Here is a 17,173-nt window from a genome sequence, read left to right as displayed (position 1 = left end):
AAGTTGCAGATGTTGTGGGGAAAATATTTTCTGCCTAAAATATTCTAAAGTTTGGGAATTCAATGTAGGGTAAATGTCTAGCATAAGTGATCTCTGTTGCTATTTCCCAAAACATTTTTATATGTTTTGGTTCCTTATATTTATTATAAATGCTGCTTTCAGAAATAGTCTTATTTAGTTGAGAATTAAATAAAGCAAGCTTCTATCTTCATTTTAAAGGGATAATCCACATGCAGTGGTGCATGTTTGTAGCAGTGGGTCATCACTGCTAAATAACAGCAGTATAAAGATGCTCCTTGTCTACCACGAAACGTACCCACCTTGGGGGCTAGTAAATTAATTCTGTAGGGTTTATCCAGGTTAATAACGATGTTCAAGCAATGTCTGTATCTTGCGGGAAGAGCTGACTAAATGGTAAATAGTTAAGCCCACCCCACATCTGGTTTTTTCCCGTTAAGAATTTCAACATGTTCATATAAACTGAGTCTCAAAAATGCGATGGTAAATCTTTATAGACCGTAAGAGTATAAAATATTTAAGCTGATAAAAGTGTTTTCAAAAGTGTGTATCTTGTTTGAAGTATGCTATGTTTGACCAAGAAGCAGGAATGCTAAACTGTTAAGATAGCAAAGCTTGATCTTCAGCAATTCACCTGGGATCTGCAAAGAGAATCCATTGCACTAACCACACATGTTGTGCAGATACCTTAGACTTCCAGAATTCTCTATGGTCATCTGTGTTCTGTTTGCCATGTTTGCAGTTTGTTCATAATGGAATGATTCAGTTGCTATTAAACTTTGACCCCTTGCATTTTTTCTCCCACAGGTATTCGTAGAAACGTTAGACAAGTGTTTTGAGAATGTCTGTGAATTGGATTTAATTTTCCATGTAGACAAGGTACTGTGGTGTGCTAATATAACATGAATTCAAAATATTCTTCTGACAAGAAACAGTTGTTCTTGAATCTTTCAGAAGGTGAACAGCCCTACCCTTGTTTAAATGTCATCACTTTAGATCTGCTAGTCATTTTTTTCATTGAATAAATATGACCTGCAGCTTGCAGAGTAAAATTCACACCAGTTTTTAAAGACTTACCTGTGGTATTTGTAAATAATTGAAAAGTCAAAACTCCTGACCTTCATTTACTGATTAAGGCTACAATCCTGTGCATTCTTTCCTTGGAGAAATCCTTGGACGCTGTGGGACTTTTGAGTAAACATGCAGACATTTGTGCTGAAATGGAAAATTTCCTAATTACTCTTGCATATATCCTGCTATTTGGAATTGTAGATTACTTCAGTGTCTTCATATCTAGTATAGTTTATCCTAGTGTACTGGCCACAGGGAAGGGGATTTTGAAAAACAATTCCAAACAAAATTAAACAGTGTTTCTCACAATTTAGTTTCTGAGGTGTTTGAAGCATCCTTTCTGTTCTGCAACTGGTCCAAACAATGCAGGTGAGTGAACAGAAGAAAGATTAAGCAGTAGAAACAGGAAACCTAAGGAAGTGATGTGGAAAGAAAAGTTAAAAGCACCTGCTCCTGCAGTTGTAGAACAGCTTGATGGATGTTCAGAGCTGCTTAATTCTTGAATTCAAGAATTGTACAACAAACCAGACATTTTTGTAAAGAACAAACAGTTGTCTTTAATGGTTGTCAAAGTTTCTTCCACATGAGTTAAGCACCAGTCCCGCAAGTTCATAATTTGTGGTGGATTGGCAATTGATTAAAAAAATAGAAAAAATGTTTTTGAAGGCCTTATTTGAACTTGTTCCCTTGCATATGCATTTCCCTCCTCCACTTCACTGTTCGACATCTCTGATAGTTCCTCTGAGACTACAGTAATTTCATCCAAGAATGCAGGCTTTGACTGGAACAGTGAATGTTTATGAAGGCCAAAAGCTTTCCCCTCAGTTTTCCTAAGGGAGGTCTTTTTCCTTTTAACAATTACTAATAGGCTTGCACATCTGGATTTGGAGAGGAGGAGGAGGAAAAAATAAGCAAAGTCTTTTACCCTTGAAACATTTAAGATAACTTTTTGAAATATGAACTCCCTTCTGCCCTGAATCTGAAATACTTTTAGTCATGAGATTTCTGTGCCTCCTAGGCTAAGCTTCCTTTCTGCCATGACTCATGCCTTCACTGTTCTGTTGGTTTCTACAAATCTGCGTCTTGCCAAAGTATTTTGAAATATGAAAAATATTGGTCTTGGGATAAATCACATAAATTAAGCACACTTACCCCAATTTGCATAATGTTTGAGCATAGAGCCCTACTCAGAAATTATGGCACAAGAATGCTCTGAGCAACTTGTATACTGAATTCAAAATGCCATTGCACTTGTATATGTTGAACAATAATGCTTATAGAGGATATGATAGCTCAAATATTGGTAACTGCATAACTATATTTAACTGTATACAAACTAAAACATCAGCATAGGCCCATGACATCGTAAAACTTGAATAAAGAGATTTGAATATAATGTAATTTCAAATATATTTTTTACTATACAATTTGAGACTCATTGCCTCGTTTAGTGGATGTTTTTCAACACAGCGGCTCCTTGAATTTGAGCAAAGTATTTTAAAATGCCATGTTTCAACCTCCATGATGCTACCTTCCATAGTGCCATGGAATGCTGTTAGAAAAATGTACTCACAATGTCACACCAGCTTTGAAGTTTGTACCACTATACATGAAGAAATACCAAGTATAAAAAGCTCGTAAACATAGAATGTACAATATAATTAATTTTACTGCAACTCTTGCAAACATTGACTAGAATGGATATTGATTTTAAATTCTTCATAAAATAAAGAAGGTGTGCAGCTTTATTTTGGATTTGGCAGTCAAATGTTCAGATTCTACAAATCTGCATCGATAACTGCATTGTATTTCAGGTTCGTATTATAAATAACCTGTGCTAGACCTCTGTATCAAATATTTGATGTGTTATTAGTTTTCTATTGAAAAAGCTAATTAACTTTTAAGATTAATTTAACTTGTGGAAATTTGGTAACAATTGCCAAGTATTAATGATGCATTGGCTTAATCCATGTGCCTTTGGTTTATTTTGTGTGTTGATTTAGGTCCATAATATCCTCGCTGAAATGGTGATGGGTGGAATGGTTTTGGAGACCAATATGAATGAAATTGTCACCCAAATAGACGCTCAAAATAAATTAGAAAAATCGGAGGTAAGACTGAAAACAATTAAAGTAAATTGGAGCATGATCGAACAATCTGCATGATCTGAAGCTGCCATGTACTTTTAGTATTGCTTTATATTCAGCTACTTGTATTGCAACAAATAAGCATTTAGTATGTGGCATGTTAAAGCCTTTGACTGCTTAAATAGCTGAACATACCCTTTTCCTTCTATCGAGCTCACATCTGCCACTGGCATCTGTGTATAAAAACATTTCTGAGCTTCGTTCAGTCAAGCCTTTAGACTCCTACAGGCTGATTTTTCCCCTTGAAGAATCTCACCTTGGTGTTAACTTGTTAGGACACCTTGTTGAAGGATGTACATGTGTTAAACAGAAATTGTAGATGTTAATATGATGAATATCTGCTATGCAAGAAATGAAGGAAGGGCCTTGGCTAATCCTAAATTTAACAAGTTAACTAGTTTAGTACTATAAAACTGGAAAAAAATGGCATATAGTGTCATATGACCTAGAATTATTTTTTCCTTAGTAATGTAGGCCAGTATTTCTGGAAGAATGTTAAATGGGTAAAATCCAAACTAAGTCCTACTTAGAGTAGACCTATTGAAATAAATGGGACCATTTTAATAGGTGTACTCTAAGTAGGACTTAGGTTGGATTTTACCCAATGTCTTTTGAAACAATGGACATCTGGAAATTGATATCACTTTTTCTTTCCCACAAATAAGAATGAAATGGGGATATCAAAGCCCTGTAATTGACAAAATCATAGACTAATTAAACTAAATGAGATTTTAGATGTGGGATCCCGTCTGTCTCATTTTTTAAAAAAACAGCAATGGGGAAGAGGAGTTTTAACCTTTTCCCCTATGTTGCTTCCCCCTACCATTTGCCTCAGCAGAAATGCTGCAATGAGTGCAAATAATGCCTCTCCATGGCAAATAGCTTTGGTCATGCTTTTAATGTCTTGTCTAGGTTTACTCTTAGGTTTTTTAATATAGGTAGGTATGATGAACATTATCTTTGTGCTATTTACAAAAGAAAATGAATTTCCAGTTAGTATGTCCACAAAACTGATAGGTGAATTTCCTAGCAGTTTTCCTCAAACCTTTCCAATATTGCTTCTAATTCACAATTTGGTTGGACATTCACCTTCTTTTTGGTTAACTAATGAGTTGTACAGCATTGGCTGAGAAGCACAGAAATTTAGTAGGACATGATATGCTGCATGTCAATATGCTAGTGCAAGAATATTAATAAACATATAAAATTGGAATCAGACTTTGAGCAAAATCTAGTTTCCATGAGTTCAGAAGAATTCGCTTAAATAAGTTACTTATCCCTTTTTGAAGCACAGTAGTTGTTGTTTTAAAAAAGAATCTACGAATGTATTCTCTCAAAAGCCAGAGGTTTAAAAGATTAACCGGTAACTTAAGTTTTGAAAGAATTCTCTAGAAGGAGACCATTTCAGTGAAATGGACCAGACTAACTTCAATTTCCATTGTCTCATCTGCTACATTTTTTTGAGTATGTAATATAAAATTTGACAGATGACAAACAGAAAAGTTGTTGGATCATAGTGATGTTAGCTGTACACACTACCATTGCCTGTTACAGGTTCAAAAGAAAACAGTGAATTTAAGAAGGCAAAATAAACTCTCATACACTAATTGAATACACTAAGCTCTGAATACACTAAGCTACTTGATATATCCATTTGAAGATTGTGTCATTTACATGTCAACACTTAATCCCTACAGTTGGCTTTGATCCAAAGCACCCCTTCTGCTTACATACGGGGTGTGTGTTTTGCTGATCCCCACCCCAGCCACAACCCTCCAGGCCTGCCCATGTTGCATACCATTTTGGAGTGCCCTCTGACCCTCAGGAACAGCTTTTCAGGGGACATGACGGTTGCAGTGGGGATGGGGGCAGCCAGAGAGCCCAGCTGCACACTTAGAGTAGTGCATGTAGTTCTTTGGATCCAAGCCATTATTCCACCTATTTGTCTTAAATTGGTGTACAAAAATCACTTTCCAAATCAGGATCAGAAAAGTATTGGAATTGGCTCTCTGAACTCTGTGGTTATTTTTCAATACAAAGCTTTAGGAAATTTGAAAGCAGCATCAGTTTTGCTCAGCTTTTAAGCAGTTGGGCTTCACTTCAAAGTCTATGTACCCCTTGATGGTTTTGATAAAAGTGAGGAGCCTACTCCAGTAAGTGGGTTGATTGTTGTCTTAGTAAGAAATCAAATATTTTGTTTTTAAACAAAATAGGTGGTGTTTATCAACTGAATTTGTAGGATATGAATATGGGGAAGAAGTAGTACCTTCTGCTTCTGCCTTTGCAAGCCATGAGCAACTTTAGTTTTCTAATACGTGTTGTACAGAAGCAGAAATTTGGCAATCACTCTGAAATCTAACTAATAAGGCTTCAGGCATTTGGTAAGAAGAACTTGAGGGAGAATTTGGGTTGAGGGTTTGTCAGGCACTATCAGTGACATGGAAGGTGTCCTCTGGAAAAACTGGGATACTTGTGTTGTACTTGTAGTGTTCAGCTGGGTGTGAATTTGGTCGTTTTAAGTCAGTCCTCATTTTTCCAAACCACCTGATCTTTTCTAGTTCTTTCCATTCTTCTCTTTACAGACCTTTATCTTTCAGTCTCCCAGACAGGACAGGTAGATACAGGTATTGCCAATTTTCAGAAAAAAATGTGCTTCTATAAAATAAAGGGAAAGCAAAATGATGTCAAAGGCAATAAATAAATTAGGCCAGACTCAAAAATTATGTGTTGATAAACCCATATTAGTCTTTGTAGCCTACTTTTTGTGCTAGTTTCCCTCATCTTTTATTGCCTGTAGTGTATTTATTAGATTGTCATTAACTTCATATATTTTTATTTTTACTTTCCCCTTTCATTAGAGTTCAGCCTTTAGAATTTCTATATTTTTAAAATGTAATTGTGTTGTTTGTATGCTCACATTTTGAACCAACCTGATTCAGTTGATGTAGACTGCAATTAAATAGTCAGAAGCAGAACACAGAGTAGTGTGGTCCCCTCTCCCCCTCTCCCCATTTGTTCCTTTCTAGAGCATGAATTCTCACCACTTGGCTTAACCATAGTTAAGTCTTATGTTAACAGTTATGTTAACAGCAGGTTAGGCTGTTCAGGGTTTTTGCTTAGCATGGCAAATAAATTTCCAGACTGATTTCAGGCCCCAGATAAGTGGGTAACCTGGTTATTCTAAACTTCAGTTATCATTACTGCTGATACAACATTTAAAATTGGGGCAGTCTTAGGGAATTTCTGTTCCCAAATGGATAGGGAGTGGTAAATCATCATCTCAGAAATCACGTCCAACTGCTTAATGTTTGCATAGGGCTGAGCAAGAATGCAGGAACACAAACTATGGACGTGTTAAGTTTTACAGAATAAGAGTTATTGGCTTAGACCTGAATCTAATAGCACTCTTGTGCAAATGAAGGGCACTTCTGTTTGTGCAAGGAGAGGGCATCTTGCATTTCTGCCAGTTCTATCAGCCCCATCCTGCAACTACAGCTTCTCTCACTGCATTGGACACTGTTCCAGAGGGTCCATAACTTCAGGAATAGCTTTTAGGGACTTGAATTGAGTTGCAGGAGGCAGGAAAACCCCATTCCATGGGCAGAATTCCATGACCAGAATGTTAGATAACATGCTTAAATTTTTAGTAAGATGCTTCAATGGCACAATTTTTTTCATTCTTAACTTGTGATGCAGTAGTTACACCACTGGGCTCTTACTTGATGAAGGCTTCAATATTAACTGCTTGCATATTTTCAAAATGATGTCAACAATTAGGATTAGAAGTGTGCTTTTAAAAAATACAGCTGACATCTGAGAAACCAAAATCTGCTTTCAGGTTTCACACTGCATTGTGGATGGATATGTGAAATAAACAGCAGTTGTATTCAATTATAGTATCAAATTTAGTGCTGCTAAATTTACAGTTCCTACCTATCAGTTCTCTTTTATTGAAAGCCTCTCCAAGAACTTATTTCTCTGCTGGCATATAAATGCTGCAAAATAAAACATTTAAAATACTTGGATGGAGCAATCATGTGGCCCCACTGTTTTTCAGACATAGTTCAGATTCCCCAATCTGAGGTCGGAGACAAAATTCCAACCTCAGAGCCAGGAATCAGAGAAACACCTCCCCTCCCCCGACTCCTTGCAGCCAGCATGGAAAGAACTGTGCCAGCTGCCCTCTGAGGTTGGGAAATCAGCCTCGGATAGTTGGAAACGGAGTTTCAGTGAGCAGGGAAGGGAGGGGACCAGAAATATGAGCTATCCGTATGCCTCTCCGGCCTCCTTTCCTCCCTCTCTGAAACACTCCAACTAGATGGGCAAAACAGCCCATCTAGCAAAAAAGACAGGTTGCGAGGAAGGGGAGACAAAGATTGCCTCTGCCGCTCTCCCACTCTGCATAGGATGACCATAAACCTCCAAATTTGGGGGCTTAGGATCATCAAGGGCACAACCCATAGGACTGCGACCTGAATTACCTCTGGGTGCACTTTGTAAGAATTAGCATTTTAGAAGATACTGCAAGCAATCAAAATCTGCAGAAATTAAAAACAAACAACAGTAATAATGTACAAATAATAACAAAGCTTTTAGGGCTCAGTGAATTGGAATAACTTCAGTTCAAAAGGAAATCGTCCCACAGTAAACTTAAAATGGGAGATAACAGTAGCGAAGACGTAACAATTGCTAGTGAACCAGGACTGCCATGTACAGAAAAGCTTGGAAAATGAGAGAAGTAGCATTTATATGCTAAATATCAAGTGAATCCTTGACTTCGTTGGTAACAAGTAAAATCCTATGCTAATTGTACCTTTATCTTTGAAAGAAAATTTAAGTAATTTGTTCTAATTGTACTGCATTCTAATAGATGAAATTTTATAGAACTGATTTTTCCGTAATTTTAAAATATAGCTAAAGGTGTCCTCAGCTAATTAAACGGTGTGGGGAAGGGATGTCTTAGAGTAATTATATTTGACAGTATTCAGGATCAGCCTAAAAGTGACAAAATCAGAGCCGAATTCTAAATCCTTACTGTTAGTATAACTTAGACCATGAGCAATCCAACCAATATATTTCTTACTCTTTGCCTATTCCCCCAAGCTACTTTTTTCCCTGCTATGTAAATAGGGGGCTTCAATTTCTGTTTTTTTCTTTTTATGTAGCTTTGCTCTATTTTACTTTTTGCTTGTATATGTTCTGTTTTTATTTTTGGGTCTGGCAACTTTAAGGAGACGATAAACAAAAAATTAAAAATCATGCCCATCCATTATTATCGCTGTGATCAAGTGCTTGAAATTTCCAAGAGTATGTCTAAGTCTTCTATCTGTTTGGCATTTTGATATACTTGCAGACTTCATTTTGTTTTTTCTCTAATTCTGTTCATTTATTTAACTTCATGAAAAGAGAACATAACCATTCTTTTATATTCTGTACTGCATCCTTCCATCCTATTCATAACCCTGCTGCTTTGAATCATACTTGTTCTGGGAAGAAGGGTTGATGCAATACACCAGCAGCTGTGATAATCCAAGTATCAAACATGTTGCAGTAAATTCCAAGAAAGGTGCATATAAAAGGAACCACCTTTTATAGTGAGCACAAGCACTTGGGAGGCTAACCTGTCCATTTGCCTTTTAAGAAAGGCTTGGAAGGTAGCTGATACAATTCGATTGCTTTGGGAATAATTAAGTTTTAATTAGACATCATAGTCAATGCACTTTTCTGTTAATTAAGCTCATGTAATGTGCTATGTAATAGGAGAAAAACCAATGTACAACTTCCATATTACTAAATAGTGACCTGAAAACACACTTAATATATGCCTTGTATTGCTTAATATCCATTTTGTTACAAGAAGGAAAATGGCTTTCCAGCTTGTATTAACTGGGTGAATGGGCTAATTTTATCACCTCAACCTTTTTAGTGTGTTAGTGCCAATATAACTGAAGACATTTATATTATGGTTTGGAGAAATGTCCACACAAAGGTATAGGTGAGAGGTGACAGTCCCAGTCCCTTCTCTCCCAGACAGTTGCCTGAGCCCCTTGGACAGCCTCTCCTGAATATTGAGGGACGCTGTTGAATGGAGTAGGCTAGGGCACAGGGCCGAAGTGGGAACGGGTGGGTGTGCCGAAATTCAGTTAGTGAAGGGGTAGAAAAGTAACTTTATGTTCACCCCCTTTTGCAGGCATGTCAGTTAATCTGCCCTTATGTCTTGAGTAACTTTTGGATAGAGGAATGAAATGTTCAACTGCTATGTGCTCACTTAAATTGAGATTACAAAGCAGCTGGGGAAATGTGTCGTCTGGTTAATGGTAATTATATCTATATGTAAGTTCATATTGTACTTCTAAAACCTTGTGGAAGTGCTTAAACATTTGTACTCAGTAGGAATAATCATGATTGACTGTTACGATTCAGGTTTAACACTGAAAATTCTCTTTCTACTTACTGGGGTGAAAAAGACTCACAGTAATCTGCCTTTCAGTTACTTGCAGTAATTGGAGAAACCTCATGGGGCATGTTTAATTCCTTTTCTAAAATATAAAAGAAAAGCAGTGGTTTGCTGCTTTAGAGATAATATTAAAGAATTTCAGAACATATGAGTTTAACTGAGAGCCAACGGATCGTTCATGTCCCCACACCATTTACATATAAAGTTGTAAGTAGCGTGAGATGTATTTTAACAGTAAACAAAGTACATACTGAACTCATCCCTCATGCCTCACCTATCTTTAGCCTCGCTCCAGCCACTTTCCCCCCTTTCCAGCTTTGGTAGCAGCAGTGAGCTGAGAATGGAGAGAAGTGACTGGAGCAATGAACTGAGGGAGAAGTTCAGTGCTCTTCCCTTTGGGCTTGTTTTACTGTTAGACAGACCCCCTCTCATCTGCCACTTTATATGTGATCTGGGTAAATGAATAAAAAGAAATGCATATCTGCCACCATAACGTAATTGGTTCTCTGTATGGATGCTTGGTACTCTTTAGTTAATATATCCAGGCATTTAGAAGTGTCACTCCAAAACTGTTCATTGTGTCTTAGAGGTACTGTGTGACTTTTATTCTGTGCCTAAAGTTGTGGTGTTTATTCCGTCAGGTGTCCTGATTTAAAATGGCTGATATCAATTCACCAAACTAAAAATAAGGTCATTGTACTCTTCTCTTATACTGCTGTACAGATAAATATATTGTCTATTCTGCCAGCTTTCCTGATGGGAGCAGCCCAAAATGTAAACAACTTTCTTCTAAGGACTTGCCATGGAAGTCATAGAATCATAGAATAGCAGAGCTGGAAGGGACCTACAAGGCCATCGAGTCCAATCACCTGCTCAATGCAGGAATCCGCCCTAAAGCATCCCTGACAGATGGTTGTCCAGCTGCCTCTTGAATGCCTCTAGTGTGGGAGAGCCCACAGCCTCCCTAGGTAACTGATTCCATTGTCATACTGCTCTAACAGTCAGGAAGTTTTTCCTGATTTACAGCTGGAATCTGGCTTCCTTTAACTTGAGCCCGTTATTCCGTGTCCTGCACTCTGGGCGGATCGAGAAGAGATCCTGGCCCTCCTCTGTATGACAACCTTTTAAGTATTTGAAGAGTGCTATCTTGTCTCCAGGCTAAACATGCCCAGTTCTTAAAGTCTTTCTTCATAGGGCTTTGTTTCCAGACCCCTGATCATCCTGGTTGCCCTCCTTTGAACACGCTCCAGCTTGTCTGTATTCTTCTTGAATTGTGGAGCCCAGAACTGGACACGATACTCTAGATGAGGCCTAACTAGGGCTGAATAGAGAGGAACCAGTACCTCACGTGATTTGGAAGCTATACTTCTATTAATGCAGCCCAAAATAGCATTTGCCTTTCTTGCAGCCATATCACACTTTTGGCTCATATTCAGCTTGTGATCTACAACAATTCCAAGATCCTTCTCGTTTCTAGTATTGCTGAGCCAAGTATCCCCCATTTTGTAACTGTGCATTTGGTTTCTATTTCCTAAATGTAGAACTTGGCATTTATCCCTATTAAATTTCATTCTGTTGTTTTCAGCCCAGCACTCCAGCCTATCAAGATCACTTTGAAGTTTATTTCTGTCTTCCAGGGTATTAGCTATCCCACCCAATTTTGTGTCATCTGCAAATTTGATAAGCGTTCCCTGCACCTCCTCGTCCAAATCATTAATAAAAATGTTGAAAAGCACTGGGCCCAGGACCGAGCCCTGCGGTACCCCACTCGTTGCCTCTCCCCAGTTTGAGAAGGTTCCATTGAGAAGTACTCCTTGAGTCTGATTCTGTAGCTAACTGTGTAATAGTTGTTCCATCTAGCCCACTTTTAGCCAGTTTGTTAATCAGAATGTCATGTGGTACTTTGTCAAAAGCTTTGCTGAAGTCAAGATATATGACATAAAACAGAGACCTTAATAACTGGTGCATAAAGTACTGTAATTCCCCAGAATCTTCACATTTGGTGGAGTAGTGGGTTGTTTTCGCCAAGATGCCTTATGAAGCCATATTTACAACTGTAGCTATTTTGCCAGGAATCTGTTGATTCCATGACATCATCAGCTGCACTATCTGGCCCCACGCTTCCTCTGTGTCTGTAATCTGAATTCACTCCCCATACCCTAAATAATTAGGTCAGTTTGGAGCTTCATGTTGCTCCATCTACTATTTTTTCTTCCGACTTTCTTTTGATAGGTTCTTTGTCCCTAATCTTTTTGAGAGCCAGAATTACTCTGTGAGAAGTCTCCCTATTCTTTCAGTCTAAGGATATCTGCATTTTTTTCATGTATTAATGTGGAGTTGACATACTCCCTTGAAGTTAACCATTTGCCCACATTGGGTAACAATTCCTTTGGACAGATTTACTGTTCAACCTGCTGTGTGACATGTGCAGGCCGGCCGGCTAGTACTCTTCTTATACTTGCCTGGAAGCTTGCCTTAATACTTTGCTTCACATAATAGTCCACTGCACTGTTCCTTTTACATGCAGAAGCTTGTTCTTGTAACATGAATATCAGTCTTAAGGCTATTTATTATAACAAAGCCTGCTGGATTTTTCTAGTATAAAAATGTAAGACCTGCAAGGCTCACTATTTGGGGCAGGGGAATTGCATACTGAGGTAAGCCTCAGAAACCTTCTCTTAATTAGCATCCTATGATACTTTATTTTTATTAGTATTTTTTAATCTAACATAAGAAAACAAGCTGTTTTAAAAATCAGTAATCTTTTTGCAAGGAAAGTTAATTGAGATAATGATAGATCTATCCCTTTATCCTAACCAAATCTGATTGAACACAGACCCCATTGAGTTCAGTGAATCTTTTGAGTAATTAGGATTAGGTTGTTATTCAATAACCAAGTTAAGAAAAAAATATGAATTTTCTGCCCATGTCATCTCTTTCCATTAAATTGCTTCTCTGGTGTAATCTTATAATTTTTATACACACTCGTCTAAATAAATATTCACTTTGGGCAAGAACATTTAGTCATTAAATGTATTCCTTCAAAAATGCATAAAACCCACATTCCACTGTCCAGATTTAAATGGAGATGACATTTTTGCTGGATTCCATTCTGTAGGGAAGAGGGAAAGGCCATCATTTCCATAAAGTTGTATGTACAAGTAGGAAGTTAGAATTTTGCTTTATATATGGTTTTATTACAAAGCTGTAAAATTGTTCTCATTTTTAATTTCTGTTACAACTGATTTTAAAAGCTCATATAGCATTTGTAAAATCTATACTTATTTGGATAATTCTAAATAACTATATCCATGCTGGCTGAGAGATGGCTTGTATAGCAGGTCTGTGATGGTAATTAACGTGCAGCCGAAACCTATTTACTGCGGAGTGAAACCCTACTAAGTTCAATGTGATTCACTCCCAATCCTATATGCATAGGATTACAGCCTTAGAGCAGAAAATAATTTAACATAAAAGCTCCTGCAAGTTTTCAAAAATCTCTTCCATTCCAGTTAAGCTGAATTAGAAGGCAGGTAGAAGGGTACCTCAGCCATTGGGGTTAAGCTTATACCAATGTTGGATCAGAATGTTATACCCTATTGGATCAGAATGTTGAAGACAGGTTAGCTTGATGATGTACAACAATATTGGATTAGTTGGGTCATACGCTTGCAATGGACCAGAACCCTGGGATAAGGTATAATAAATGAAAATACACATAACTTATGATTTGTCCTCACACTTCTGTATCCAAAGCAGAGGAAATGCAAATTTGCATCTCTTGTGCAGGATAGATAATAGGTTTGGCACTGAGTATATAATATGCTTGTAGGCCTGTAGCTGATTTCGGTCTTCTGGAAGCTTGTAATTGAAATTAATTTGTGTGTTTTTCAAGTGCCAGAAAGCAAGCTACTTTTAGTAGGCAGGTGTTTCTTTTTCACTATTAATGTTTTTTTGAAATCATTAATATCCTTAGCTTTTGCTTATATACACTTTCAGCTGTTTCCCCCTGGTAATATAAGGCTAGCAATATATTTTGGTGAACATTAAAATTATCAGGATTCTAATAAGAACCTTTGAACCAAAAGAATATCGTTTGAAATAAATTGTATTGGACAGTATCCAATACTGCCACTGCACTACTTGGAATGACCACTAGTACAACAGGAGAGTAGTACTTTCTAGTGCAATCCAAGAAATTTCTTCAAACTATTGGTTCTAGAATGGGACAGTTCAGCGAACCTCTGGAAGTGGTAGTTTGTGGTAGTTTCTTGAGTTGTGCTAGTAGGCATTACTTTTCTGTTGTTTCGCTACCACAAAATGTTTAGTGTTGGTTGATTGCCAGCATTGGATACTGCCCATTCTGTCAGAGAAAAACATTATATGTGAATGATATGTCCAATTTTGGGCCCCAGATCATTTTTTTCTTTAAATTTATAGGATAGAAAGGGAAGAGCCAACAGGTTTGTGAGGGGAAAGAAACTAGATTGTGTTTTTGTTTCACTCCAAGTTGCCAAAATAAATATTTAGCATAGGTCTTCTGTTGTTTTTCAGACTCAGAACAGTCAAAACGGCTAATTAGTGTACAGTTTTGAATTTCATTCCTAAGCTTTTGAAGTAGGGTTACATGGGATAAAGATCATTCACTTAACAAAATAGTTTTTTAAAAAAGGGTAGAGTTAGTTTAATTTTTGTGTGTGTATACAATAGTTTAGCATTTGATTAAATGCTAATGTCATAAGAAAAATATGCATTTTATATTTGAGATGGTACAAATCCATTTAAACTGGCTGATTGTCAAGTGTTTACCGATTGCAGGTTTCAGACGACTGCCGCAGGTTATATAGTATATGTGCTGCAATACCTGGAAACAGTAAAAGTCAAAGACAGCATGAGCCTTAACTTTAATTAACCTCAGTCTGGTTGTTTTATAGACTACATGTTAATTTTTTCATCAGATTGCCATTGCATGTGTTAACCATATTTTTAGAATTTGTGTCAACTGCTTTTTTCTCTTTCTAGTTAAATATTTCAGAATAATCCATTTCATTCCAATCCAAAATACCATCTGGTTTTTCTAATCTTTAATGTTGATGTTTTATGCTATATTGTAATAAGTGTTGCCTTAGTAGCATATGATTGATTATAGTGGGCGTCATCTTAGTGGTATCTTTTTCTTCTGTATACAGGCAGGTTTAGCAGGAGCCCCAGCCCGGGCTGTGTCAGCTGTAAAGAATATGAATCTTCCAGAGATCCCAAGAAATATTAATATTGGTGACATCAGTATAAAAGTGCCAAACCTGCCCTCTTTTAAATAAATTATGCACTCCAGGTAAAAATGAAAAATAACTAGAAGTTTGTCACATAAATGTTTACCAAATCAATGTTTTGCTGTTTGAATAAAAGGTCGAGGTACTCTATAGAAATCCTTTATAAAACTATGTGAAATTGATTGTGTTTTGCCTAGTGAATTTAAAATGAGTGGGTAATTTGTGATTTCTAAGTACATTCCTAAGCATATCACGTCTAAAGCTAGCATGCAGTTTTCTGGAAAAGTAATTCAAAAAAATTCTTTACTTTGTATAATATGTTATCTGTATAGACTAAGCTCTGTAATTAATGCAGCATCCTGATCATATTCCTTCAGGTTATTTAAAAACCTGGTAGATACATGTATATATTGCATGACAGCATTCAACTGTACTTTCTCTTGCATTTTAAATAAAGTTGTAATGAACTGCACTTGAGAAGCATTTATTTAATGCCTTTATTATCAATAAATTACCTTCCCATTAATAGATGTGCCTTTGTCTTAACTAGGATGGAGTATACTTAAAACCAAATCAAAGTCCTGTCCCGGGTTAATCCACATTCTGAATCAGGAACAGCTGAATTCTGAGATTTGTCAATGTAGGTTTGCACAGTTTGTACAATTCATTCTGCTTCAGCTCATCATGAGGACGGACAAAGAAATGTGCATGACAATGAAACTCTGACTACTGGAGATTTCAGTCTGCATGTTTCATCACTGCCATTTGCTTTTCCACATCTGATCTGATTCTCACTTCTGTAGTAGTAGTGCTCTAGAATTATGTGGAGCACTTCCTTATTCTAGGAAAAATTTGCAAAGTAGTAGAGCTGCTTAAGTGCAAAAGATTGAATAGCTTTTCTAGCTGTTTTAGACTAAAAATGTACATAATTGGAAATAGGCTTAAATTTCATAAATTCTGGACCTGTTTCAAATAAAGCTGCTTGGCTGGATTTTTACTGCATATGAAGGTCTAATAAAAGCTAAACATATGTGTTCTCTTCAGTACCAGAAGCAGGCTTGGTTCATTGGTATTGAGCAATATGTTGCAAGAGATAATGTTGGGGGATTGGGGTACAAAAGCATTGTTTTCAGTTGGACTTTCCATCATTTCATTGTTTCTGGTAACAAGCATAGCTTTTCAAATGGGTGCAATCTGCTTTGTTGAAACTGTTCCCTCCTCTCTCCGCCCTCCCCTCCCCCCCGGTTACATGGATTTCCACAAGTTGTTTTATGGACATGATTTCAATTGAAGAAGTTCAAATAAAATTTGCTGTCTCATGTTCAGTTAGGAGGAGGCAGAAACACGCATGGTATGAATAACAAATATTGTTAAACTTGGTTTGTTTTCCCTAGGAAAGGAGTCGTCAATTGGACCACTTTTCTGAAACGACATAGCTGTGAGCTTTCCCCTGAGCTTCCCCCTCATAAATTTGTTGGTCTTATTCAGATATAATGTGGATGTGAAGTATGGCTACTATAAAGATCCCGAAGGAAACGAGCCATGGGGGTGGAGGAGAAAGACACTTGAAGGGACAGATTTGTGGGATGTTTGTATTCTAATTGGGAGCCAACTATCTCTCAAGTTTGAGGATCATGAGCTCTAAGGACTGCGATGGAGATAATATTTTTCTGAAGGAGCAAACCAGAATTTGAGATACAGTCCAAGCACTGTGTGAGTGCTGGAGGTTCTGAGGAATGGGAAAGTAAAAAAGTTCGCTTTTTGCTTTTCCTTTCTCTTGAAATGTTCCCGTATAGTGCAGACAGTGAGGTGGTTTTTTAACCTCGCATCCTTGCAACCCTAATCATCCCCTCTGTAATACTTTTTATAAGCTTTTATAGTCTTAAGGACAAAATCTAATTTCCACCTGTCTCCCCCTTTTCTTTCTCCCCCTCTTTCAACTGGCACCTTAACATTCTATGTCGCAACTGCTCTCTCAACCATATTCATAATTGACAGTCTGCTTGGCTTCTGGTTTCTTTAAACCAGGGGTGCCCAACCCACAAGCTGCAGACAGCTCCCCAGGGCCAGGGATGTGGCCTCCATGACCCCAGGCATTGCTGAGAAACTCGTCCTTTATTATGTTCTTAACACTATTACAAACTTACATTCTACTTGGTCTTTGGCACCTTTTTATTAAGATTTTTTTTAATTTTTTACTACAAGCATCA

At 37.3% G+C, this 17,173-nt stretch overlaps 1 protein-coding gene across 1 annotated transcript in view; it reads left to right on the top strand.

Moving 5' to 3' along the window:
- Positions 1–15,435, top strand: part of AP3S1 (adaptor related protein complex 3 subunit sigma 1) — a 30,053-nt gene extending 14,618 nt beyond the window's left edge. The window contains exons 4-6 of the mRNA XM_063129496.1: positions 826–897; positions 3,093–3,200; positions 14,883–15,435. Coding sequence (XP_062985566.1) covers positions 826–897; positions 3,093–3,200; positions 14,883–15,011 — 309 coding nt within the window. The 3' untranslated portion in view covers positions 15,012–15,435. The remainder of the gene's footprint in view (positions 1–825; positions 898–3,092; positions 3,201–14,882) is intronic.
- The last annotated feature ends 1,738 nt before the right edge of the window (positions 15,436–17,173 follow it).

This window comes from Elgaria multicarinata, chromosome 6 (assembly GCF_023053635.1).
Source record: "Elgaria multicarinata webbii isolate HBS135686 ecotype San Diego chromosome 6, rElgMul1.1.pri, whole genome shotgun sequence".
Classification (NCBI taxonomy): Eukaryota; Metazoa; Chordata; class Lepidosauria; order Squamata; family Anguidae; genus Elgaria; species Elgaria multicarinata.
This window is presented reverse-complemented; position numbering and strand designations above follow the sequence as displayed.